Source organism: Corythoichthys intestinalis, chromosome 10 (assembly GCF_030265065.1).
Source record: "Corythoichthys intestinalis isolate RoL2023-P3 chromosome 10, ASM3026506v1, whole genome shotgun sequence".
NCBI lineage: Eukaryota > Metazoa > Chordata > Actinopteri > Syngnathiformes > Syngnathidae > Corythoichthys > Corythoichthys intestinalis.
This window is the reverse complement of record NC_080404.1, coordinates 5,420,170-5,447,505: the sequence shown is the minus strand read 5'-3', so window position 1 is coordinate 5,447,505 and position 27,336 is coordinate 5,420,170. Positions and strand designations below refer to the sequence as shown.

At 44.2% G+C, this 27,336-nt stretch overlaps 3 protein-coding genes across 6 annotated transcripts in view; 1 reads left to right on the top strand and 2 right to left on the bottom strand.

The window, feature by feature from the left end:
* The window catches only part of LOC130922854 (monocarboxylate transporter 12-B-like), a 64,819-nt gene extending 62,688 nt beyond the window's left edge, over positions 1-2,131 (bottom strand). Inside the window, exon 1 of one of the 2 annotated variants that reach the window (XM_057848045.1) lies at positions 1,969-2,131. The gene's annotated coding sequence lies outside the window, so the exon portion shown is untranslated. The remainder of the gene's footprint in view (positions 1-1,968) is intronic. The other variant, XM_057848046.1, reaches the window with a different exon arrangement.
* The window catches only part of LOC130922855 (general transcription factor II-I repeat domain-containing protein 2A-like), a 57,676-nt gene extending 43,319 nt beyond the window's left edge, over positions 1-14,357 (top strand). The window contains exon 2 of the mRNA XM_057848049.1: positions 14,057-14,357. The gene's annotated coding sequence lies outside the window, so the exon portion shown is untranslated. The remainder of the gene's footprint in view (positions 1-14,056) is intronic.
* Positions 14,358-22,355: 7,998 nt separating this feature from the next.
* Positions 22,356-27,336, bottom strand: part of pank1a (pantothenate kinase 1a) — a 114,120-nt gene continuing 109,139 nt past the window's right edge. For all 3 annotated transcript variants that reach the window (XM_057847394.1, XM_057847393.1, XM_057847395.1), the window contains one exon: positions 22,356-23,573. In XM_057847394.1, the coding sequence (XP_057703377.1) occupies positions 23,514-23,573 (60 nt within the window). In that variant the 3' untranslated portion in view covers positions 22,356-23,513. The remainder of the gene's footprint in view (positions 23,574-27,336) is intronic.

Here is a 27,336-nt window from a genome sequence, read left to right as displayed (position 1 = left end):
AGAAAAATCGGATTTGTGCATTAAGACCTGCGGTATCAACCTAGTCTAAATGGATTGGGCGTCTAGGGCCATCAGTTGGAGGAATTGAATTAACATAGACACTATTCTAGTGGAAGATTTTGGTCGCAACTTGTTGGTTGCTTTTTTTTTTTTTTTTTTAAACAGTGATAACGATTATCGATTCTTGGCAGGAGAATAGCGATAATCTTTCGGGATACAAAGTATCACGATATATCACCATTTCGATATTTTGTAACACCCCTATTTCAGACAATAAGCAGCTACTTTTTTTCCTCCACTGGTGTGACTGTCCAATTTGGAGGGAGCGGTTTATAATCAGGTGCATCGAGCAGTGCAAGAACTACTGTATTTCATTGTTTTTATCTCTTTCTTTGTCAATCCTATGATGGAAATGTTACCATCTCCATGAACGCCAAGAGTGTCAGTGTCACACAGCTGGGCCAAGCAGAGGTCAGTGGGTTGTTTTCCATCTTATCACCTGTCACGCTTCCCTTCCAGATACTAGTGCAACTGCTTAAGAGTCACACAGCTTGACTTACGCAACAGCCTGGCAGCTAAAGGCTAACCCACACTCGACAATAGGGATTATGAAGGTTGACACCCTTGCTGTGAATGCAATTTCCATCTGAAATGCAAGTGCACCCTTCGCGTTGTCAAGGTCCTTTGCAGACAAATGATGACAATGCAAAAAAAAATAAAATAAATAAAAAGTGAGCTTTGACCCCTTTCAACTTGTTTTAATGCTTAGTTTTACGTAAATGTTTAGAGCATAAACCTAATTTTTACCCAACTTTTTTTGGGCATTGAGGTAAAATTAGAATTATGAACTAAGTGTCCGCCATTGACGACATCCTATCTATTTTGACCGATGTCGTTCATTTCATCTTACCAGCCAAAATAGATTGGACGAATATCACCGGCAATGGCAGGCACTGAAACACGATTATACACTTAAACTACACTCCGCTAAACAACTACTAATCAAGTTGAACTTCAGTTGGCATAAAACAACCTGAGCTATTATTATCCCAGTCAAAATCTATCGCTGTCAATTGCAATGAATGAGTTAAAAAGAAAAACAAAACAAAACAGATAAACTGAAACAATGTTTCTTCCTATAGTACACTAAATACCATCCAGTTTTGACTGGTATCAACTGAATATTGTGCTCTATCGCTTTTTAAACATACAGCCAACCAAAAGAAAGATTAGCCTCTTTCATCGGAAAAAAAAGTTTGCATTTTGCCCCATTCTTTAGTCATCAGGAGTAGAACATGGATAGTTTTTACAAAAACATCTCAGGTTTCAAAACAAGCAAAGTAAATTTTTGTATGATTCATTTCAAGCAGAATTATCACAAAATTCCTTATCTAACCTGTGTGACCTTTGACCTCATTATCCCAAAATGTAATCACCTCTTCTGTTTACAAAGGTGTCCCGCAAGTAAATATTAATCCCTTTATGTTCTTCAAATATTGGGGGTAATAACTGACAGTAATATTTTTACCTTTCTTCCCCACAACATGACAAAAAAGTGCTGTTGAAATCGAAATAACTACGGTAGTTACAAATATACAGTAACATGACAAGGAGATCCTTTTTCGTAACACAATAACCATAATTTATGTATTAATATAACTTTTGACTTAAAAAAGTCTTTCAATTAATGAATGACTTTTATTTTAGTAACCTTTTGAAAATGACATTTGCTCAGGTAACTCTATTAATAGAAACATTTTACTTCATTACATCACAGCGCAAAGCTTGCTTCCTTTTTGTTCATTTTTAAACAATAAAAAGCTTTCATGGAGTTTCCCTGACACACTTATCATAATGGTTGAAGTATTTTTTTAATTCACCTTAATAAAACAAAAGATAGCAATCTTTACTTTTTCTCTCCTTCAATTAAGAAAAAAAAAAAAAGAATAGTGCTGCTAATTTACTTACATTAGCTTCTGCGTGTCATGCCTTCACAAGCTTGGATCAGTAAAGTCTGGCTGCGCCCGCAGGGACTGAGTGTAGGTATTCTGCAACACCAGTGGCTGAGCAAACAGCATACATATATACACCCACGTGTGTGCCGGTGAGGAGGGGGGGAGGAGAATCCCTGCGAGATTCCCAACACTCAACAACAGAGTTAGTTTAGCTTATCTGAGATTTCAAATATTGAGAGCCAAATTGTGAGTTTCGCTGGAAGCGATTGCTGCCAGCCCCTTCCGGTCACAATGGATTGAACATCTGTCGCTGTCAGTGGTAGTTAAGGCTGCAACAACTCATTGATTTAATTGATTCATAAATTAGTTGAATTTACTTTTTGCCATCAGTTATGAGCAGTCCCGTTTGGGTCCTTTTTGTGTTTAATGTGAGGCTGCTTCCGCGCGCCAGTGATTCGAGCAAGAGAGAGTTCACTGCTACACTCAGGCTGGGTTGCTAAATCAATAATAGGGTGACAAATTGGCAAAGTGCAGATGACGAGTCTTTTAATCTGCTGTTTAGCCCCGCCTGTCATTATAGCGCTCTAGTGTCCCCAGCTGGATGATGACGTCGGCAGGGTCACGATTTCATCTGATTTAGAATTCAGCAAATTGAGGGGGAAGATTCATCCATCCATCCATCCATTATCTTCCGCTTATTCCGGGGTCGGGTCGCGGGGGCAGCAGCTTCAGCAGGGAAGCCCAAACTTCCCTCTCCCCAGCCACTTCAGCCAGCTCCTCCGGCGGGATTCCAAGACGTTCCCAGGCCAGCCGAGCGACATAGTCTCTCCAGCGTGTCCTGGGTCGACCCCGGGGCCTCCTGCCGGTGGGACATGCCCGGAACACCTCTCCAGGGAGGCGTCCAGGAGGCATCCGAACCAGATGCCCGAGCCACCTCAACTGGCTCCTCTCAACGCGGAGGAGTAGCGGCTCGACACCAAGCCCCTCCCGGATGACCGAGCTTCTCACCCGATCTCTAAGGGAGAGCCCGGACACCCTGTGGAGGAAACTCATTTCGGCCGCTTGTATCCGGGATCTTGTTCTTTCGGTCACGACCCACAGCTCGTGACCATAGGTGAGGGTAGGAACGTAGATCGACCGGTAAATCGAGAGCTTCGCCTTTTGGCTCAGCTCCTTCTTCACCACAACGGACCGGTGCAGAGTCCGCATCACTGCAGACGCTGCACCGATCCGCCTGTCAATCTCCCGCTCCCTCCTACCCTCACTCGTGAACAAGACCCCAAGATACTTAAACTCCTCCACTTGGGGCAGGATCTCATCCCCGACCCGGAGAGGGCATGCCACCCTTTTCCGGCTGAGGACCATGGTCTCGGATTTGGAGGTGCTGATCTTCATCCCGACCGCTTCACACTCGGCTGCAAACCGCCCCAGTGAGAGTTGGAGGTCACGGCTTGATGAAGCCAACAGCACCACATCATCTGCAAAAAGCAGAGATGAGATGCTGAGGCCACCAAACCGGACCCCCTCAACGCTTCGGCTGCGCCTAGAAATTCTGTCCATAAAAATTATGAACAGAATCGGTGACAAAGGGCAGCCTTGGCGGAGTCCAATCCTCACTGGGAACGAATTCGACTTACTGCCGGCAATGCGGACCAGACTCTGACACTGGTCGTACAGGGACCGAACAGCCCTTACCAAGGGGCTCGGTACCCCGTACTCCCGGAGCACCCTCCACAGGACTCCCCTAGGCACACGGTCGAACGCCTTCTCCAAATCCACAAAACACATGTAGACTGGTTGAGCAAACTCCCATGCACCCTCGAGGACCCTGCCGAGGGTGTAGAGCTGGTCCACTGTTCCACGGCCGGGACGAAAACCACACTGCTCCTCCTGAATCCGAGATTCGACTTCCCGACAGACCCTCCTCTCCAGCACCCCTGAATAGACTTTACCAAGGAGGCTGAGGAGTGTGATCCCTCTATAATTGGAACACACCCTCCGGTCCCCCTTTTTAAAAAGGGGGACCACCACCCCGGTCTGCCAATCCAGAGGCACTGTCCCCGATGTCCACGCGATGTTGTAGAGGCGTGTCAGCCATGACAGCCCTACAACATCCAGAGCCTTTAGGAACTCTGGGCGGATCTCATCTACCCCCGGGGCCTTGCCACCGAGGAGCTTACCAACCACCTCAGTGACTTCAACCCCAGAGATTGAAGAGCCCACCTCAGAGTCCCCAGACTCTGCTTCCTCAAAGGAAGGCGTGTCGGTGGAATTGAGGAGGGCTTCGAAGTATTCTCCCCACCGACTCACGACGTCCCGAGTCGAGGTCAGCAGTACACCATCTTCACTATACACAGTGTTAATGGTGCACTGCTTTCCTCTCCTCAGACGCCGGATGGTGGACCAGAATTTCCTCGAAGCCGTCCGGAAGTCGTTTTCCATGGCCTCACCGAACTCCTCCCATGTCCGAGTTTTTGCCTCGGCGACCGCCGAAGCCGCAGTCCGCTTGGTCAGCCGGTACCTGTCAGCTGCCTCCGGAGTCCCACGGGCCAAAAAGGCCCGATAGGCCTCCTTCTTCAGCTTGACGGCATCCCTTACCCCAGGTGTCCACCAGCGGGTTCGGGGATTGCCGCCACGACAGGCACCAACCACCTTACGGCCACAGTTCCGATCGGCCGCCTCAACAATGGAGGTGCGGAACATGGTCCACTCGGACTCAATGTCCCCCACATCCCCCGGGACAAGGGAGAAGTTCTGCCGGAGGTGGGTGTTGAAGCCCTTTCTGACAGGGGATTCTGCCAGACGTTCCCAGCAGACCCTCACAATACGTTTGGGCCTGCCAGGTCTGACCAGCATCTTCCCCCACCATCGGAGCCAACACACCACCAGGTGGTGATCAGTTGACAGCTCCGCCCCTCTCTTCACCCGAGTGTCCAAAACATGCGGCCGCAAGTCCGATGACACAATCACAAAGTCGATCATCGAACTGCGGCCTAGGGTGTCCTGGTGCCTGGGGGGAAGATTCAGAACACGGAAAATGCAACAACATAGAGCAGCAAAATGTCATGAATGTTTCAATCTCTCTACTCCAATATTTTTACAGGATATTCTTTTTATCCAAGTATTTTTCCCCGATTGCTAAATTACCACAGCAACAGGGTAATATTATGACGGTGTGACGTCACGGCCGTAAAGTGTTACGTTAAAGGGATCCTCTATTTTTAAGACAAGTAATTCTTAAAAGATAAATGTTAGTATGAGTTATAATAATTTGATATTAAAACCCCACTTGATGTTTTTGTTTTAATAAAGTTTGTAAAATTATTTTAAGTGATACGTCGTCATTCTTGTTACGTCGCAGTGCGTGACGTCACCGGGCCCGTTGCCGAAATTCCAGCGTGTCACTCGTTAGCTTTCCCAACATGTCGGCTCTACCCTTCCTATTTGAACCAGATCTGAAATGTGAAGAGCAGGACAGCGCTGTCGGTCGTTCACAAGACGAGCTTCAGGGAAAAATACGTGTAGCAAGTACCTGATAAGACAAAAGTTGGGCAAAACTGGTGATGCACTCGCGGCAAGTGAGTCTCACCAGAGCGAGAGAGTGTATGCTGTTGGGAACTCCGGTTTTATTAGCAGATATTCAAGGTAAGCATATTGCGTTTTCAAACTTATCCCAATATAATTATGTAGATTGTTTGCATCCAGAGCTGTCGTGTGCTTTACATACAGTACAGGCCAAAGAGTGTAATCCATGGCTTGTACATTGTAACGCCTGGTAGGTAGGATACATGTACAAAAGTACCAAAAAGGGGAGAAGCTTTCACTTATGCACATTTATTCACAAAAAAATAATATTTCCACCTTGACCACTCTTCACTCGGGAGCTCAGCAGTACGCAAACATGCGTTCCCTGACGAACTCCAACATTGTTGTAAGCAGGGGCCGACTGGTAATCTGTAGCTTCTGGAGGATCACAGAACGGCCGGTGCTCTGGACAGCCAGTGACTATCCCCTCTATACTCTGTGATTATCTACAGTTCGCATCCAATCCGGCAGGTGGCAGCAATGCGCCTGGCTGAAAGACTTGTTGTGGCCCACGAAGGGGCAGGGTAGAGCGATAAGAGCTTTAGCGGACTTTCTAGTTGCCACCGAGCTGAGATGGAATGAAGAGGGTTACTTGTTAGGTATATTGGCAATTGTTATCCACCAGGTAGCTACAATTTAAATGAAATAAATGGCAATGAAAGGGCTAGTGCCAGCAAAAAATATTTTAGCTGTAAAACAACATATGCACACACAGCAGCAATATTAATTCAGAAGAAATATAACGAAATATTAATAAAATGAATGGTTTTACTTTAAAGTTTAGGTAGTTAAATTGATATGATATACAGTATATTTTTAATCATTTATATCTTGTTTTGTTTGTTGGTTAATACTTTCCAATGAAGGTTATGTATACAGGATTTGTCTTGAAATGTTTATTGTATTTTCATTTAAATTTATTATTTGTGTGGCAAGATTAATTATGGCATAAACAATGAAGTCATTTTATAGACACAGGGGATAGTTGTTATTATAATCAATTGAATACATAAAACTTGCTTTAAAAAATAAATTATTTGTTTATTCAGGTTGATTATAGAGCTAGGGCAGAAGATGAATCCAACTCCAGTTCAGCCTTGCAGTACTTTGAGCGCCCCAAGTCAGACAGTCACAGTCTAGACAGTCTAAGTGAACGAAATTGATGCATTTTACGATAAAATCTAAAAAAAGAAATTCTCCCGGGGGCGGGGGCTAGAGGGTCTGTGAACAGCGATTCTTGTGGGCTGGGCTGAGTCAAAGTCCAGGGCTGCTTTTTAGTCCCAGTCCGCCCCTGGTTGTAAGGGCCATGTCAGAGTCACTGTCGTCACTGTAGCGTGCCATAGTGCTTTAATTATTTGGTGTGATTTGGGGAAAACTCCCACGAAGAATAATCAACAAAAAAGATAGCAATTGTAATCCAAATCTGCGTTTTTACTCACTCGAACATCCAGGAATTAGACTGGTCCTATGGCAATGTTGCAGTTGCGATCAGGCCGTCGATTCCACAAAATAGACTGATCCGAAAAGACCGACGATTAAAAAAAATAGATCTGAAACCAATGTTGCAGACGCGGTGGGACTGTCGGATCCAGACAATAGACGGATCCCTTACTTGACTGAGGATCGAGGAAAAATGTTCGGGCGCCAATTGTAATGCGTGGTGGGTAGGATACGTGCATACAGTAACCAAAAAGGGGGAGAAGCTTCCACCTATGCACATTTATTCACTAAAAATAATAATTCCACTTTGACCACTCACTTCACGCCCCTTGTTTCCATTTGACTGGAAATTGCATCCAAAAGCAGCACATCGTGGCATTTTACTTCGCGGGTTTAGGCAGCAATAAGCAATTGTTGAACACACTACACATTTGGAAAGATCCCAATTATGTCATCACTGCGAGCCCGCAAACCATGGCGCCAATTAACGGTCAAAATATGTACTAAATATTATGAAATATTGCCATTGATTTAACATTTTATGTGTTTCTAACAACATATTTTAGTACAAGAGAACAATTGTGGTTTATTAGCGCCTACATGTATTTAAGGTAGAGAATCAATTCAATTCAATTTTATTTGTATAACCCTGGATAACAACAACGTTGTCTCAAAGGGCTTTGCAGAGGCAATATGATACACAATCAGAAACAGCAAATGAAGCAGCAAAGATGAATAAATAAATTCAAGTCCTGGGTTTCCCCCATCCTTAGACCCTCCATGTCGGCAAGGAAAAACTCCCAAAAACTCCAGAGTCTTCGGGAGAAAAAATGAGAAACCTTGGGGAGTACCACAGTCAGGAGAGATCCACTCCCAGGACGGATAGACAGGAAGCCCCAGGACCGCTAATGGGAATTAGCAGGCGAAGTTACAGTCCGTAAAGATGCAGTGGAGTAAAGGAACAAGAAGCGGTCCATCTAGCCAGATGAGACGGGGGTAGCAACGAGGACGTCAATCCAGCTTGGGGTCCGGACAGTCAGGAGGCTGCAGCTGAAAAATAGCACCTCCCCAGAGGGGAGGGGGGAAAAGGGGACACCGGGTGACTAGTGATGAAGAGACTAGACAACTAGATACTAACATTGGAAAATAGAAATAAAGTAAGACAAGTGGTAGGTAGAGTGAGAAAAAGGAGATAGAACTCAGTGGCTTTACTTCCCCCAGCTTTATAGCTTCTAGTGCAGCTTAGACTAAACTTTGAGTCTACTCTGACTTCAACTAGCCTGACCATAAGCTTTGTTGAATAGGAACGTTTTAAATGTGCAGACTGTCTCGGCTTCTTTAATATTAGCTGGAAGCTGATTCCATAAAACAGGGGCTTGGTGGCTAAAAGCTCTAGCTCCGACAGTACGTTTAGAAACCCTGGGAACTACCAGTAGACCTGCATTCTGAGAGCGGAGTGTTCTGTTGGGGCGGTATGGAACCAGAGCATCGGTGAGATAAGATGGCCCCAACCCATTAATGGTCTTAAATGTAAGAAGGAGGATTTTAAATTTAATTCTAAACTCGACTGGAAGCCAGTGAAGGGGTGATGTGCTCTCTTCTATTGGTTCCTGTTAAAAGTCTTGCTGCTGCGTTTTGGACAAGCTGGAGACCTTTTAGAGAACTTTTAGGACAAGCTGCAAGTAGGGAGTTACAGTAATCCAATCTCGATGTAACGAACGCGTAAATTAATTTTTCTGCTTCGCTTTTAGATAAAATATTTCTAATTTTGGCTATGTTGCGCAGGTGAAAAAAGGCCGTTCTGCAGGTTTTTTTAATGTGAGCTTTAAACGATAAGTCAGGGTCGAATAAAACTCTTAGGTTTTTAACTGTGGTGCTGGAGGCTACACTTACATTGTCCAGAGTGACTATCTGGGCAGCTAAAGAGTATTTCACACTTTTCGGGCCTATTAGAATATCTGTCTTTTCAGAATTAAGTAGAAGATAGTTAGTGCTCATCCAGGTATTTATATCTCGGACGCAGGTGCTTAGTTTGTCCACTTGCCTGATCTGCTCAGGTTCAATTGATAAATACAGTTGTGTGTCGTCAGCGTAACAATGAAAGTTAATGCTATGTTTTCTGATGATATTACCTAGAGGAAGCATACACAGCGTAAAGAAGATGGGCCCGAGGACCGATCCTTGCGGCACACCATAACTAACTCTAGAGTGCGGTGATGATTGCTGGTTTACATTGACAAACTGGTACCTATTAGATAAATATGATTTAAGCCAGCAGAGGGCTGCTCCTCTAATGCCTATGTCACATTCTAATCTCTGAAATAAGATATTATGGTCGATTGTGTCAAAGGCTGCACTCAGGTCCAACAGAACCAGGATCGAGACTAATCCAACGTCAGCGGCTAGTAACAAGTCATTAGTTACTTTGACTAATGCAGTTTCAGTGCTATGATGAGCTCGAAAGCCAGACTGGAAATGTTCAAATAAACTATTGTCCTGTAGGTGCTGACAGAGCTGTTTAATTACTACTCTTTCAAGGACTTTGGAGAGAAATGGTAAATTAGAGATAGGTCTATAATTGGCCAAAATATCAGGATCAAGAGTGGGTTTTTTCAAAAGCGGTTTAATAACTGCATATTTAAAGGACTGCGGCACGTGGCCAGTAACTAATGGGGTATTAATTATATTTAAGATAATATCAATAGTTAGAGGCAGGGTCTCTTTAAAAAGTTTGGTTGGGATCGGGTCTAGGAGGCACGTTGATGGTTTGGAGGACGTTATAACTGAAATTACATCAATTTGGTCTACAGTGGCAAAATTATTTAATATTTTAGAGGGGTTTATAGGAGATTCTGAATTTTTAGTCTGCACTTTATCAGACCTAATAGTTGGAAGTAATTCATTTATTTTATTTCTAATAGTTGCGATTCTATTGTTAAAACATTTTAGGAAGTCATCACAGCTAAGGGTCGTTGGGATATAAGGTTCTATTGAGCTGTGACTGTTTGTCGGCCTTGCTACAGTGCTGAACAGAAACCTAGGATTATTTTTCTTTTCATCTATTAAGGATGAGTAATATCTGGTTTTAGTCGTACGAAAGGCCTGTTTATAGGTCACTAAACTGTGTTTCCAGGCAGAGAGAGTGTGCTCTGTGTTGGAACGGCGCCAAAGTCTTTCTAATTTACGTGCCGATTGTTTAAGAGAGCGCGTTTCAGCATTATACCAGGGAAAGGCTTGTCTCGACTTGACAAACTTTAATTTGGGGGGAGCGACAACATCGAGTGTAGTACGAAGAGTAAACAACACTAGGCCTGCAAGCAGGACTGAACGGGCCCTCGCAGTTTGGCGCAACTCGGACGCCACGCAAACTCGGACGGCATGCAGGTCGGGGTGGTGGCAGACAGCCCCCCTCTACATCTCCCAAGTTATGACTGTTCAAAATATGTGGAGGGAGAAAATGATGACAGTCATAATCACTTTCCTTTTGGACCCTTCTGCTTTACCCAAACCTCAATAATTTTCATCAGCCATCTCAACACGTCTTAAGGCTTCCCTTATGCAGGTTTGAGGTTGATTGATTTTTTTTTTCCCTTAGAGAAGGAGTGTGTCCCGTAAAAAAGTGCATTTCCTGTTCCCACTAGGAGGCGCCAGGCACAATTGGTAATATTTCAATCCAGTCCTGTTCAGGCTGGGATACCTCACACACATGCCAGATTTAAAAGAGATTGAAGGTTGTATGAGGGAGTTATCAGTCATTATCTGAATTTGTCGTTTCGCCGAAAAAATGGACGACTTTGGCACCTCGCCTCGGTCAGGCCCGTGAATGAAAACACACCATTTTGATAAATTAAGATTTCATATGTCTCATGAACAGTCTCGCAAATTTTGAGGATGATCAAACTAATTCCCTCCGTGCCAAGGTCTCAAATGTGCACACTGTAAATCGATAAAAATTTCACATTTAATCCAAAATACCTGATTTCCTGTAGGATTTGGAATGTGTGTGCAAGAGACTTTTTGGAGCAGTTTTGCACAAGGTTTTGACTCTCCGAATTTCATCACTCTATGTTAAAAAAACCTAAATGGAGAGGCCTTTTTGAAAAATTTAAGGGGGTGCCAGTGAGCCATTTTGATAATTTTTTCGTAACATTGCAAGATTATCGAACGTTATCCAAAGCCGCATGTATATGCATATTTTGGTGAGTTTTTATGCATATTCAAGCCTCCAAATATAAACTCTTACTGTGATCCCATGAAAATTTCACATTCAATCCAAAATACCCGATTTCCTGTTGGATTTGGAATACGGGTGCAAGAGACTTTTTGGAGCAGTTTTGCACACGGTTTTGACTCTCCGAATTTCATCACTCTATGTTAAAAAAACCTAAATGGAGAGGCCTTTTTGAAAAATTCAAGGGGGCGCCACTGAGCCATTTTGTTACATTCTTTCGTAACATTGCAAGATTATCGAACGTTATCTAAAGCTGCATGTATGTGCAAATTTTGGTGAGTTTTTGTGCATATTCAAGCCTCCAAATGTAAACTCCTACTGTGAACCCATGAAAATTTCACATTCGATCCAAAATACCCGATTTCCCTTTGGATTTGGAATACGGGTGCAAGAGACTTTTTGGAGCAGTTTTGCATAAGGTATCTACTCCCCAAATTTCCTCACTGTATGTTGAAAAAACCCAATAGGAAAGGCCTTTTTTAAAACTTCTTTCTGTCGCCACTAGTTGGCACTGTAGAGTTGATGCAATTGACCCCTACAAGAACCTTCAGGGTATGACTCTCAACAAACACGGGAAGTTTGGCGCAGATATGTTGTATATCTGCCGAGTTATGACTGTTCAAAGTTTTTGGCGAGACAAATTGTTGACGGTCATTTTCACTTCCAGTTTGGACCTCTCCGCTTCAACGAAAACTCAATATTTTTCATCAGGCACCTGAACACATGTCTTGAGGCTCCCCTAAAACAGGTTTGAGGTCAACAGATTTTTTTCCCTTGGAGGAGGAACCTGTCTCGTAAAAAAAGGCATTTCCTGTTCTCACTAGGGGGCGCTAGGCCTAATGGGTAATATTTCAATGCACTCATGTTAAGGGTGGGATACCACACATACATGCCAAATATGAAAAAGATTGAACGTTGTGTCAAGGAACTATTAGTCATTTACTGAATTTGTCATTTTGCCGAAAAAATGGCCGACTTCGGCACCACGCCCAGGTCAGACCCGTGAATGAAAACGCACCATTTTCAAAACTTAAGATCACCAATTTTGAAGATGATCCAACTAACTCCCTCGGCGAAAAGGTCTCAAATGTGCACCCTGTAAATCGATACAAATTTCATATTTGATCCAAAATAACCGATTTCCTGTTGGGTTTGGAATATGGGTGTAAATGCTTTTTTGGAGCGGTTTTGGACAAGGTATAGACCCCCCAAATTAATTGCTCTACGCTGAGAGACCCTAATGTTATAGGCCAATTTTAAAATTTCAAGGGGGCGCCACTGAGCCATTTTGTTATATTTTTTTGCAACGTTGCAAAATTATCGAAATTTACAATTTTCCGCACGGATGTGCAAATTTTGGTGACTTTTCGTGCATGTTCAGGACTCCAAATTGGCCGTTTTCATTTGCCCTGAAAAATAATAATAATAATCCTTTGCAAAACAATAGGGCCTTCGCACGCTTAGTGCTCGGGCCCTAACTATCAACAAACTCGTCACTTACAGCAGGGCCGGACATTATTCCTTCATAATCAGATGACATGGAGGCAAATATTGGCTGGATTATCTGTTTATATTCTGAAACAGAGCGATCACATAATGTCCTTTTCATCTGAGTTCTAGTCACTAGTGACGGATTATCTTGAAGCACAAACTGAAAGGTAATTAGAAAATGATCAGACAGTATGGGGTTGTGGGGATGGACACTAAGATCACTAATCGCCGTACCGTAGGTTAAAATCAGGTCCAGGGTGTGCTTGTGACTATGAGTTGGTTTATTTACATTTTGAATGAAGCCAGTCCCATCTGGTAGGTCATTAAAAGCCTTACCAAGAGAGTCACCGTCATCATCAACATGTATATTAAAATCCCCTACAATTATAATTCTATCCCACCTTAGCAAAATACTGGATAAAAAGTCAGAGAAATCTAACAAAAACTGTGAGTAGGGACCAGGGGGACGGTAAATCACTATGAAAAGAACTGGTTTTTGGTTCTTCGAGTTAGCATCTATAATTGATAGTACTAGACTTTCAAAGGAGTTATAAATGTAATTAGCTTTACTTTTTGGGCTCATACCTAAACAAGAGTGTGATATTACTGCCACCCCCCCTCCGCGGCCCGTGCTTCTAGCTGTGTGAAAATTCACGTGACTTGGGGGTGTGGATTCATTAAAATCAGGTCCAGGGTGTGCTTGTGACTATGAGTTGGTTTATTTACATTTTGAATGAAGCCAGTCCCATCTAGTAGGTCATTAAAAGCCTTACCAAGAGAGTCACCGTCATCATCAACATGTATATTAAAATCCCCTACAATTATAATTCTATCCCACCTGAGCAAAATACTGGATAAAAAGTCAGAGAAATCTAACAAAAACTGTGAGTAGGGACCAGGGGGACGGTAAATCACTATGAAAAGAACTGGTTTTTGGTTCTTCGAGTTAGCATCTATAATTGATAGTACTAGACTGTCAAAGGAGTTATAAATGTAATTAGCTTTACTTTTTGGGCTCATACCTAAACAAGAGTGTGATATTACTGCCACCCCCCCTCCGCGGCCCGTGCTTCTAGCTGTGTGAAAATTCACGTGACCTGGGGGTGTGGATTCATTAAGTCTAACAAAGTCATCCTGCTGAAGCCAAGTTTCAGTCAGGGCCAAAATATGAATATTATAATCCCCAATTAAGTCATTAACTAACAGAGATTTGGGCGAGATTGACCTGATGTTTAATAATCCGCATTTTATATATTAAGAGTTATTTTATTTTCACTGCTATCAGGGGCTATGTGTATTAAATTCTTTGGTCTCGGTCTTATAGTACTCTGTTTTCTCCTGTTCACAATTCAAGGCATGGACACAGTCTCTATCTTCTGTCCTGAATGTTGGATTTGTGACAGCTCGGAAAGAGGTGAGTGATCACTACTAACAGAGTTGTGTTTTACACTACAACACTGCACCTGGGCCCCCACTCTGAAGTGTCACTTTGGGACATTAAGTTTGGCGGCCAAGTTTCGAGTTAAGAGAGCAGCACCGTCTCAAGTCGGATGAATGCCGTCTCAGCGCATGAGCCCGGACTTCCCCCAAAACGCATGCCAGTTATCAATAAAGACTATGTCGTTTTCTGGGCACCATCTAGACAACCAGCGGTTAAATGATAAGAACCTAGAGTACATCTCATCATTGACCAAATTAGGCAGAGGACCAGAGAATGCTACGGTGTCCGCCATCGACTTAGCAAGCTTACACACCGAGGCTACGTTTAATTTAAGCACCTCAGACTGTCTCCGCCGGGCGTCGTTACCACCTGCGTGAATGACGATACAGCGGAACCTCTTCCTACTCTGCTTTAAGAGCCTGAGGTTTCCTTCGATGTCACCGACTCTGGCCCCTGGGTAACACCTGACATACACCGCCGGGTGCTTCACGTCTCTAACTATGGAGCTTCCAATTACGAGAGTGTCTGGTTCAGCCGGTGTGTTGCTGAGGGGGGCAAACCTATTGCTGGCGTGAAGCTGCTGGTGCACTAAGGCTGTGCGTTTACCACTACGCTTCCCCCGTACAGTCACAAATCCGTCCTTAATTTCCCTCGGCTGCACAGGGTTTGCTGGGGGGCTAACTGCGCTAGCATTCCTACTACTGCAAGCACGACCTGCGGGCCCTGCTACTACCAGGCTATAGTTCAGATTAGCTTTCGTCTCTAGAGTGCAGAGCCGTGCTTCTAGCTCAGAAACCCTGGTCTCCAGCCCTGACACTAAGCTACACTTCCTACAGCTACTACTGTCCTCGACGAAGGAGCCAGGGTGCTCGCTATACATACAGCACACTGAGCAGAAAAGACGGGAGGGAGAAGGCAGAGGGCTAGCTGTGGCTCGGATAAGCTAGGCTAGCAAGATAGAGCTAAAGAGGAGAGTAGAGTTGTTTTAATCCACGAGCAGGCGTTTACGCTGTTAAATCATGGGATAAAACAAATTGAGGAGCACTAGGAGAGCCGAACCTGCCTAGGATTGATTCTCCGATGTGTCCGTGGGCTAAAACGAATTGAGGAGCACTAGGAGATTAGCGACTAGTAGCAGTGTTAAACAAACGATAAACTCACCAGATGTGACGTCAGGTGTGACAACAAATGGCAAACAGCTTTGTAGCATGAAAACACTACAGAGCTGTTTAAGAAAACAGATCACTTTAAGAAAATAGCGATTGACAATAAACGGCAGTCAGCACAGAGTCAGTTTCCAAGCGTTTAATTCAGTGCTTCTCAATTATTTTCTGTTACGCCCCCCCCAAGGAAGACGTAAATGTTTCGCGCCCCCCCAAACTCTGCCGCCACTGTAAATAGAATCATCTGTCTATAATATTACTATTATAAGTACGCCTCTGCCTCACATTGTATCATTTTTTTCTATTAAAGAAAATAACAGATCAACTTATAAAGTATAACTTTATTAACATTGTTTTGTTTGTAACAGAAAAGACAACGCGCATCAATTTGCCTGAACTAAAAAAAAAAAGTCACATCCCAACTGTAAAAATACACTCAAGGTACATTTTTGACCATTTGATACTGAAAAATAAAATCAGTAAATAATAAATTCAAATTGATAAAAAAACGAAAAAAAAACCACACACAAAACACATGTTGGCAATATTCGGCACGTTTTCGCAAAAAAAAAAAAAAAAAAAAAAAAAAAAAACAACCAAGCGGCTTATTAATGAGATTGGGGTCTAATGTCTTTAAGTGGCGTCTTCATTGATTTGGCTTCCGGCTGTCCGCTATTATCATTTTTAGACACAGTAAACAGTGGTCTTTCCTAATCTACCACTGTATTAAATGACAAAGCCAAAAGGCAAACGGCCCGAAAAAAGCGCATTCTCGCCGGCCGAGGGAGAACCGTAGGTGAGGGCGGTCGTCGTGACGATCCCAAGCCGAAAATGGCACTTCTTGGGCGGACACGTGAGAACCGGAGAAGACAGTGGGTCGCTGCGTGAGTCCGGCCGGAAAACGGCTTTCGAAAACGGCGCACAGCTCTCCAGCTCTTCATGAGTCTCTTCCGTGTGCTCTTGCTTACTTCAAAAATACTGCGCGTACTTTGAAAATGAGAGCGCCACTGCCACCCACTGAGTGGATGTGCAAGTACACTTTATACTAGTACGGCGCAAAAAAAAAAAAAAGCATGTTCCCCGAGGTCACACGCGCCACCCTTGGCATCGCTATGCGCCCCCCTGGGGGGGCGCGCCCCACTATTTGAGAAGTACTGGTTTAATTGAACATAACATTGGCTCGCTGGTTAGAATCCTTCGAGACTTTTATAGAAGCCATCGGGCTCGCCGGCGCTAGCGACGCGCGAAGGCAGGCAATGCTGATCCATAGCCTGGGCAGTGAGAACCAACGCATCTTTCGGACCCTCAGACCGGCCATGAAATTTACGGACTGTATTGCATTCCTCTCCGGACACTTCACTGCTCCACAGAGCGTCATGGTATGGCGGATTGTCTTCCGGCAGCGTCGACGTAGTCGGTCCACCATTACGTCGCCGACCTCCGCGGCCTGGCCAGCCTCTGCAGGTTCGGAGATTTGGAGGACAAGATGATTAGCGATAAGAGACCAGCTATTTGAGCACACGACAGACCTTAAACTGCGGGAGAAGCTGTTTTATCGCCGGACGACACGTCGCTGTCTAGAGTGGTGGAAATGCCCTTCCAACTAGAGTCAGCGGCCCTGCTAGCGTCCCGGCTAGCCGCCTCGGACCCAGCTCAAGCCCTTCCCTACCTCGCCCCGCACCTTGCTCCTTCATCTCATACTGTTGCTCTCACAGCCCCACTCCCCGACACCACCGCCCCTCTCGACGAGCTGGAGGTTAATGTCGCTAGACGTTGAGGCGCCACGATAAGGCAATGATTGTGGAAACTGCGGCTCCTCATCACACCGCACACATGCGCCCGCGTGCCCGGCGCTAGGATAAAGATGCCAACGTTGTGGTAAGATGAACCACTTTTCTAAAATCTTCCGCTCTGCTCCTGCGCCTGTGCACCCCGGGCCCTGCCTAACCAAAACATCTGGCTCCACCACCATCCACTCGGTGGGCACCAACACCAAGCCATTCAAGTGGCGCGCAGTCGAGCTGGACGGCGTTTGTCTGTCACTGGTGCTGTACACCGTGGCCTCCAAGTCACTCCTGAATGAGTCCACGGTCCGGCGACTCTTTCCACGAATGACTGTTAAACCAGGTACGGAAGACCTGTTTGGTTATGGACACACCAAGATTGACATGGTTGGCACTGCTACTTTTTCTGTGCGCTATGGCGCTAGAACTCTCCCAACTTTCACCTTCCAGGTGTCCCGCATAGGGGGGCCAACCTCCTCGGTTTCGACCTGTTCTGTGCCCTGGGCTTCTCAATTACAGACAACATGGGTGCCACCATTGTAACCGTCGCCACACCCTGGCTGCACCGCTGGCCCTCGCTGTTCAATGGACTGGGCTGCCTCACCGCCTTCAACCACCAGCTGCTCCTGAACCCAGAGGTGACCCCTGTCATCGAGCCTCTCCGCCGTCTGCCCCTCTCTACGTGACGATGTTACTGCCGAGCTGCAAAAACTTCTGGACGCTGGCATCATCGAACGGGTGGACGCATCGCCATGGATCTCCAACCTGGTGGTGACACGGAAGAAGACGGGTTGCCTGCGCCCCCTCAGACAGGCGAACAAAGCAGTAATACCTGATAAATATCCTCTGCCCAATACAGAAGAGCTCTCGGCTAAGTTTCACGGCTCCTGAGGCTTTTCCAAGCTCGACCTCCGCCAAGGTTACCTGCAGGTTCCGCTGCATCCGGAGAGCCGCAACCTCACCACTTTTGTGTCGCACACGGGCGTTTTCAGGTACACCTGCATGCCTTCTGGACTTAGCTCCGCCCCCATCTGCTTCTAGAAAATTATGACCACCATCTTTGCCGGCAGCCCTGGCGTGGTCGTGTACCTGGATGACCTAGTGGTGCACAGTGCGACAGCAGCCTCCCACGACGACTGCCTCTACAGGGTGCTTGAGGTGCTCACCCACCACAACCTCACGCTGAACGGGGAGAAATGCATCTTCTCCACGCCGGTCATTGAGTTTGTGGGGTTTCGCCTAAACGCCGACGGCCTCAGCCCGCTCCACTCAAACATGGAAGCTATCCTGCGCCTGCCTGAGCCCTCCTGCCCCGCACAGCTGTCCTGGGCATGATGGCGTTCTACCTGCGTTTTCTTCCACACTACTCCGAGACCACGGCACCGCTCCGTGCCCTCCTTAAGCAGGATGCTGGTCCTGGACACCCATGTGCTCCGCGGCAGTCCGCCAGCTGACCTCCCCTACCCCTCCAGTGCTCGCCCACTTCGACCTCCAGAGCCCTACGCTGGTGACCTGCGACGCGTCCAACACAGCGATACGGGCAGTCCTGTCCCAGCTACACGGGGGGACCGAACGTCCCGTGGCGTTTGCCTCACGATCTTTGACTCCCACGGAGCAGAGGTATTCTTTGAGGGAGAGGGAAGCGCTGGATGGGTCTGGTCGTGCGAGCGGTGCCACATGTACCTTTACGGGCGGCACTTCACACTCCGGACCGACCACCAAGCACTCACAGCCTTCCTGGCCACGACGGGGTCGGGACACAAACCGCCTACAACTTCACAACAGTGTTCACACCCGGCAGAGATAATGTTGTGGCTGATCTGCTCTCCAGGGCCACGTCCACCTCAGCGCCAGACACCGCCCCGGACGGCTCAGAGTCAGAGCTAATCCTCATGCTGCACAAGCCCCTCCAAACAGCCTCTCCCTGCAGGAGCTCCAGGCGGCCTCTGCACAGGACCCTGTGCTCGTACAGCTCCGCACGTTTATCCAGGAGGGCTAGCCTGCAAAGGTGCCAGAGGAGCTGGCGCCCTTCCACCGGGTCAGAGACTACCTTTCCTGCTGGAATGGTGACTGCGTCGCCCCGGGGGCTGTGCATCCCCAGCTCTCTACTACCACGCATCCTGAACATGGCACACGACGGTCACCTAGGCATCGTGAGAGTGAAGCAGCGCTGCAGGAGCCTGGTTTAGTGGCCAGGCATTGATAGAGACATTGAAACAATAGTAAAGGACTGCACCGCATGCCTTACCAGCGGTAAGACGGGCCCACCCCCAACGCCACCATTGCAGCCCCTCCAATGGCAGCGACGCTATGGTCCACCATCCAGGTGGATATCTGTGGGGAGTTCCACGGCACTCCTCATCACCAGCGGTTCCTGTTGGTGGCCCATGACCTCCACTCCAAGTGGCCAGAGTCTTCCCCGTGGGTTCAGTAACCACATAGCAAATCACTGACTTTCTTTCCCCCCTGTTTGCCCGCTGGGGTGTGCCTGATGCCGTTACCATGGACAATGGGCCCCAGTTCATCTCGGCTGACTTCGCTGCCTTCACGGGAGAGAGAAGAATTAAACACATCAGGACGGCCCTGTACCACACGCAGACCAACGGGGGGGTGGAGAGGTTCAACATGACCGTCAAGAACAGCCTGTGATCGCATCTGACTGAAGGTCTCCCATTCAGCACGGCGCTGCAGAACACACTACTGCACTAGAGAGCTACGCCACATGCCACGACAAGTAGCTCCCCAGCCTTCCTGATGCGAGGACGGGAACTCCAACTTCCCAGGGAACGACTGCGGCCTCCCAGGGGAGATCCTCCAGCAGCAGAACCCTCTGTCGACGACATGGTGGCAGAGACGCAACGCTGGATGAAGCACCGCTACGACAGGGCGCGTCGGGTGAGAGGACACACACTTAAGGTGTCGGTTTGGGTCCGTATCCGCCGGTCCCACAAGCTGCTATCCTTCTGGTCCTCACCTCAACAGATAATAGCACAGTTAGGCCCAGCAATGTTCCGCCTGGCTGACGGCTCCCGTTGGCATGCCAGCCGCCTCAGGCGCGTAAACCCACCATCAGCACAAGAACTGGCCACGGCAGCTGATCCCCGCCACACTGCCGGGGACTTCCCTCCAGTAGCCCCGGGAATTCCACCCGAACCTGAGGCGCCGGGTGACACGCTCGGACCGAGGCCCCGCCCTGTTTGGGCTCATCAGAAGCCCCTGTACCTCAGAGACTATGATCTTAATTCACGTTTAGCTTAGCGCATAGTCTGTTATGTGGCAGAATAAACCACATGGCTATGCGGGTAAACAGGTAGTCTACCCTATTTACCCAGATAGGTTGGCCACATTCTGGCCTTAAAGTTGTGTTCTATTAATATTGTCATACAAGAGAGTGTGCTTTGAAATTTGGATTGTATTTATGAACAACTGTTAAAGGAAATTGATTCATTAGTCTGCCTCATTCTTGTTCGTTTTCGTTATTTAAAGAAAATCAAAGAGTCATTGACACAATTTATATCAGCGCTTTGCCCACAGGGATAAAAAAATGTCAATCAACCGCACTTTTTTTTTTTTTTTTTTGAATGAACAGGACATTTGTCTTATTTGTGTACTGAGAAATTCTTGTTTTATACTCAGAACTTTTATTAAAAACCACCATTAAGTCCGGAAGCCATAATAAAATGCTATTATTGACGGAAATAATCATCCATTTTCTCTTCATTGTTACTTATAGCATGCCAAAAACAACTTTAAGTGAAACTGTGAAGGTAACTGAAAAAAGTGACATTTGTTCGACACATCGTTTAATTCATTGCCCAATAAGTCGAATAAAAAAAAAAAAATCGATAGTTGCAGCCCTAATGGCAGTACTCAGAATAATAAGAATTGAAAGTCATTTCATCGGTTTTTTTTATTCCTTTCAAGAAAGTCTTTTCAACAACATACACATTGCACATGGCGTTTTTATTTTTATTTTTAAGTTAAAAACAGCAGAAACAACGGAACAGCCAGTGGCAGCTTTCACAAATATCTCCAATTATTATTTTTAAAAATTTACTTTATATTTTCCTATATTGACTTAAAAACTGTATCGTGATACAATCGTAACAATTATGCTATTGTAATTTATTTTTTAGATGGTTTCATTCCAATTCATCATTAATCACGCAACTACAGTACTCCGATATCATTGGAATTGCTTGACAAATATATTTTTTTTGTTTGTAGCTCTTCAATACTCTATCATGATACATTCGATAAAAATATACCATTTATATACATCCAATTTCTGTATGATAAAATTTGTATAATACAGTCAGTTTCTATAACTTCCATATCAATATTTTAGTTCTATAAGATGTTTGTGAAAGCTAGCCAACTTAAAACAATGTGTCAGATTGCTTGCTGGTGCAGAATAAATCATTATTCATATTTACAAAATCTTCCGTATATACACATTCACAATTAAAGCACGAGGCATTCCAGACAATCGTTGAAATCAACTTTCTCTAGCCCGCATCGCTTCATTTAAAGGCTTGGACTTGTGGAAAGGAAGTTCGTTTAAAAACCAACGAGGAAGAATTAAAAAAACAAAACAAAACAAAACAAAACAAACTTTTCAAGTCGTGCAAGAGGCAACAACGTCGTGGCGAACGAGGCCGACTGGGATACTAAGCGCTTGTTCGACAGGTTGGTTTTGGCAAAAATCTACCCTGAACAGCGTTCGCAGGAAAAATTAGCAGGACACGAGACAGATAGCAATAGTTGTTCTCGCTCTCCTAACGGTCATGCTTGCATATATTTCCAGGTTGTCCCTTTTCGGACCGTAAATGAATACCAAGGATTTCGAAAAATGCTCCATTGGCTTCTATGTTACAATGCTAACTGCATAGCCAAGTTTCTCACAGGCAAAACAGTTAAGCGTGGTCCCAGCTCTCTACTGTGTTAACATTGTCGCTAACACAGAAACCATTGCACAACTTCACGAGACCCAAAAGGAACATAGACACGACGGATGAAAAAAAAAACAAAAAAAAAACAACAACAAGCATTTAGTATTGTTATTATATTTAATCTATTTAGACGAGCGTAACTGATGTACGGCGGGTGGACATCTCCTATTTTCATCCCTAAAAGCTGATTGGCATGCGGTTTATAGTTATATCCCATTGCAGTATTACGTATCATTACAATGTTAGAAGTCACTCTGAAAATCGAATTTTCAGTCGGGACGTTTTTGTGCAAAAAAATCAAAGACCACTCTGATTTCGCATAAAATAGATCAAACATATTTTTCAAGGCAGGTGACATGTTTGAAGGAAAAACATTGAAGGACAAAAAAACATGTAAAAACTCACAGCAATGATCAGAACGGTAACACCTCGGGTAAAATTTGGGCCAGGAAAACCCCTTTGACATAAATAATCCGTAGTGTCGGAACTCATAAACCAACATGTGAAAAAAAAAATATATATTAATAACAACAACCATTAAATAAAAGAATCCAGTTGTATGTACAGTATCTTTTGTTCTTTTTCGGATTTTCGTACCGCCACAGGACAAGAAGGCTACAGCGCTGACCTGGAGTGGGGGGGGGGGGGGTGTCTATTGGCCTTCAGAGGTAGTATCAGAGCCGGAACAAAGGCGGAACTGCTTAAAAAGGTAATGCTTGGTCACTGTCCGGCAGCATCTGCCTGCCTGCCGCAGGTGGCGATTGTGTGTAAAGGTTAAATGACTACAGAAAAGCGCACAGTCACTTCTAATGCCCTGTTGCGTTGAAAGCAATGGCCACCATCTGTCCGGATGATTTGTTACGGATCTGATGCTAACAGTTAACAGGAAAAGAAGACATTGAGGTGAAAAAGGTTACAAACAAGGCATTGATGCAAACAAAAAATGTTGAAGGCGATACAGAGGTCAGGTCGGAGGCAACAAAAACACGTTAAAAGTGGTGGTGGGAAAACATTTTTTTATCGTCCGTTCTGGCTGATGGTTAACAAGTGGGAAACCTTTGAGACATTCCACCACCTGTGAGCGAGCCTTAAGTTGTCAATAAAATTGGTTGGGAGAAACGGCTAAAACCCACAAAATGGCACAAAGATGACTGAGAAAAGGCGAAAAGAAGGAAATTGGACATGATTCATTTTTAGCAGTTTGGTGTCGAGTGTGAAGGCCATGTTTTACGTTTTACTTTGGCAGGATTCTACTTCTACTAGTTTTGTTCCCATTCCATTCCAGTTGATGGCAGTACTACAGTTTGAACCTAAATGAGCGACGACAACATTACAACTTATGTACACGTGATTCCCCGGCGACTGTTCCGCAGCTTCCTGACGTCTTGCAGTGATTCCTATAGCAGCTGCTGTGGCGTTCGCGGCGTCTCCAGAGTTGATGACATCACGGCATCGACGAGCGCACGGGTACTCAGGGGTCCTCAGTGGTTTTGAGAAGCTCCATCAGCGCGCCCACGGCTCCAAAGTAACCCTGAGGTAAACACAACAAAGGAGAGTCTTACGGTTTCCTTCGAAGTGCCATTAGGTCTGCTGACAACGGCTGCCACGATGAATCGACAACTACCGTAATTCTCGGATTATAAAACGCTACTTTTCCCCCCTCATTTTGAATCCTGTGGCTTATAGTCCAGTGCGGTTTATTTGTTGATTTATTTGGGTTATTAGGCAACACTTTCTTTGACAGTGGCGTCATAAGAGTGTCATGAGACCGTCATAATTGTGACATGACTGTCATGGGCATTAATGGCATTCTGAATTATCTCACTAACTTGTTTTATGTCCAGCTCGGATTTTTACATCCATTCAAAACTGAGATTATTTGCCAGATATCACAAAATGACATCTATCAGAAGCATTCATTAATGCTCATGGCAGTGTTGTGTCTTAATTATGATGGTCTTATAGCGCCACTGTCAAGTAAAGTGTTACCAAATACCATAACTAGCAATGAATGAAACAACTGGAACAGTAACTGAAGAAATAATTAGCACAGAACATGAGTTTGATTGTTATTTATATCTGTAGCGCTGCAATGCATGTTAGGAAGCATGTTGGATGACAACAGTGTTGACAGCAGGTGGCAGCAGAGGTTGACTGTCTCCCCCAAGGAAGCAGTGATGGCCAAATGAAGCTTTGCACCCAATTACTTCAAAGCTTCATGATGGTTCATTTGATCTTATGATGCCGCTGTCAAATGTAGCGTTACTGGTTAATATCTTTTGGCGTAAATATCCCATAATACAGTGAGGACAGCTGAGGCTTATAGTCCAGTGCGCCTTATCTATGAACAAATGCTGTTTTCGTGTCAAATTTGGTGGGTCGCGGCTTACAGTCAGGTGCGCCTTATAGTCTGAAAATTAAGGTACTTTCATTTTCCAACTTTAAAGTGCTACTTTTTTCACCACAGGGTTTTAACCCTGTAGTGTAATGCAGTGGGGCATATTTGTGGGTATTACAGGCTAGTGTATGTACATGTACAGTATGTTGATGTAAATACAGTATTATGAGAATATATATAAATAAATGAGAATAATACAACGTGAACGCCTGTGTCTTATTGTCCAGTTCATCTTACATGTGATCAAATATGGTGTTCTTGTCAAATTAGGTGGGTGTGGTTCACCTTATAGGGTTAGGATTAGTCCATTGACAAATAAATTAATGACTGTTTTCATAGTTGATTCCTCATTGAGCAATATTGTTGACCTCGAAATTGTCCAAATCCTCCTCTCGATAGCAAATAGTGCCACTCATGTATTTCTTATTTGTATTTCCTCCACCAGTAGGTTAAACCTAGTGAAGCCAGAGGTTATGTATTCGGGTATGTTTGTGTTCAGGAAGAACAAATAAAGGATGATCAAACTGTTTGAAATATGAAACAATTTGGGGTAACGAGGTCAATGGTCACAGAAAAGGAATTTTGACAATAACTGATAGCCAACAATAGCCTATTTAACTGTAATTTGCAGGGTCAGTGATATGAAGAGAGTGTGACAACATTTTGGGGCATGAGGGCAAAGATAAGTGGACCCACTCTACCAATATGGGGATGCTTTGAATTTGACTGCTTAGGCGAAAGTCTCATCTCAGTACTCCACCAGCTTTTTATTTATTTATGTTTTTTCAATGAAAGAAATAAAAAACAGAATACTGGGATTTTTTCGCTTCTGTGAAAAAAAAAAAACTACATTTTTTATTTTTAAAATCATTTTTCATTTTTGAACACAAACAACAAAACAGCTGATATTTTCTTATTTCTTAATTCAATTACAAATCAACCCAAAAAATATTCTCTTTATTTTAAAAAGTTTATTCATAGACTTAAAAAATCGATTGACCTGACACTTCATCATTCTTTCCGTCACGCCTTCCCGTAAGGGGCTGTACCTAAGTCCGCTTTATTTAGTAATAGTCGAAGACAGAACACGGTGCGAGCCCAAGCTTGGATTTTTGAAAAAGTACGAAAGCTGTACCGCATACAAACAGGAAGGATTGTCTCGGGGGTGATTTGTTCAAACATTCAAGGTAATTATTATATTATTTTTTTTACCATGCATGCATTTTGAAACATTGTGAAAAAAAATCAATGGGATAAAATAGGGGCTACAGCATTTGCATTACACTTTGACATATTTACGTTAAAAAACTGCTTACTGCCCGTTTTATTATTTTTGCTTTTAACCAAGACTCGAGACTGTTTTATGTCCATATCTATAAGGAATTCAGGGATTTAAGCATTTATTCACAAGAATTTTCAACGCAAAAAGCTCTGTGTTTACAAAGGGGGCGACCACAGTGCATAAACTAGCTGTGCATTCGACATATTTACGTAAAAAAAACCTGCAAACTGCCCGTTATTTCTTTTTTGTTGCTTTTAACCAAGAATCGAGAAGAATCAAGACTGTTTTACATCGATATCTTCAAAGAATTCAGGGATTTAAGCATTTATTCAAAACCATTTTCAACGCAAAAACTCTTTGTGTTACGAAGGGAGCCACCACAGTGACTAAACTAGCAGCGCATTCGACATACTTACGCAAAAAAAAAACCTGCTAACTGCCCGTTTTTTGTTTTTGCTTTTAACCAAGAATCGAGAAGAATCGAGGCTGTTTTACATCAATATCTACAAAGAATTCAGGGATTTAAGCATTTATTCAAAAGAATTTTCAATGCAAAAAGCTCTTTGTTGCACTAAGGGGGCGAACACAGTGACTAAACTAGCAGCACATTTGACATAGTTAAGTAAAAAAACTGCTAACTGCGTTGTTTTTTTTTTTAATTCAGGGTTTTAAGCATTTTTTCACAAGAACTTGCAGCGGAAAAAGCTCTTTGTTTGTGTTTCCACTCCGTCAGCTTTGACGGTCCAGCCAACAATGCTGGCTACTACGCCAGCCTTGAGCTCCCCAAGGGCACCTGGTCCTACACCAACCCCAACAAGCAAATCTTCATCTACTTTGACCCCGTGCACCTTTAGAAAAACATCTACGGCAGCTTCCACAACAATGGCTGTATGGTGCTGCCCAGGTGTCCTGGGGCTGAAGTAAGTGGTAAGTTGTGATTGTATATAGAATGTATTAATAATCTATTTATAAATTATTCATAATTGATTCTGCATGTTTTCCTCAAATATAAGGTTTCGAATGTGAAAATGGAGTGATTTATTAGCTGTTGTAAACATGCAGTAAATAAAAAAAAAAAAAAGTTGGTTTGGGCAAAAACTGATATGCTAAATATTGCTATTGATCCTGAAAATATAGGTGATTATCCCTGCATTTGGTGATTTTTGCGCATCTAAAATCTGAGATTTTATAGCCATTTAAGTTTTGCTATATAAAAAAATAATTAATCTGGATTTTAATAAGGGAACAATTTTGAATTTTTTGATGCCGCTGCTCATGGAGACTCATATATGCCTAAGGTAGGTTTTGGTTTTAGGTCGGTAGCAGCTTTGGTTTAGAGAATATTTGAAGTTTTTGAGAATAGGCCCCCAACGGATCGGCCCTGTGCCCCGTGTCATGTCAATATATTATGAAGTCTATGGTTTATTTCTTTTAAATGGAAAAAAATGAAATATTCTTTCATTTCTATGGCAAGAAACATGAAGTGAAAGCACATGATTTAATTTTGCAAGTTCAAGTTTGACACTTGTGGCAGAGACGAACCAGAGCTGCTCTAAAAATGAACTGTTTTTACATTAACCACACAGTACCTTTGACATATTAACACTTAGAACA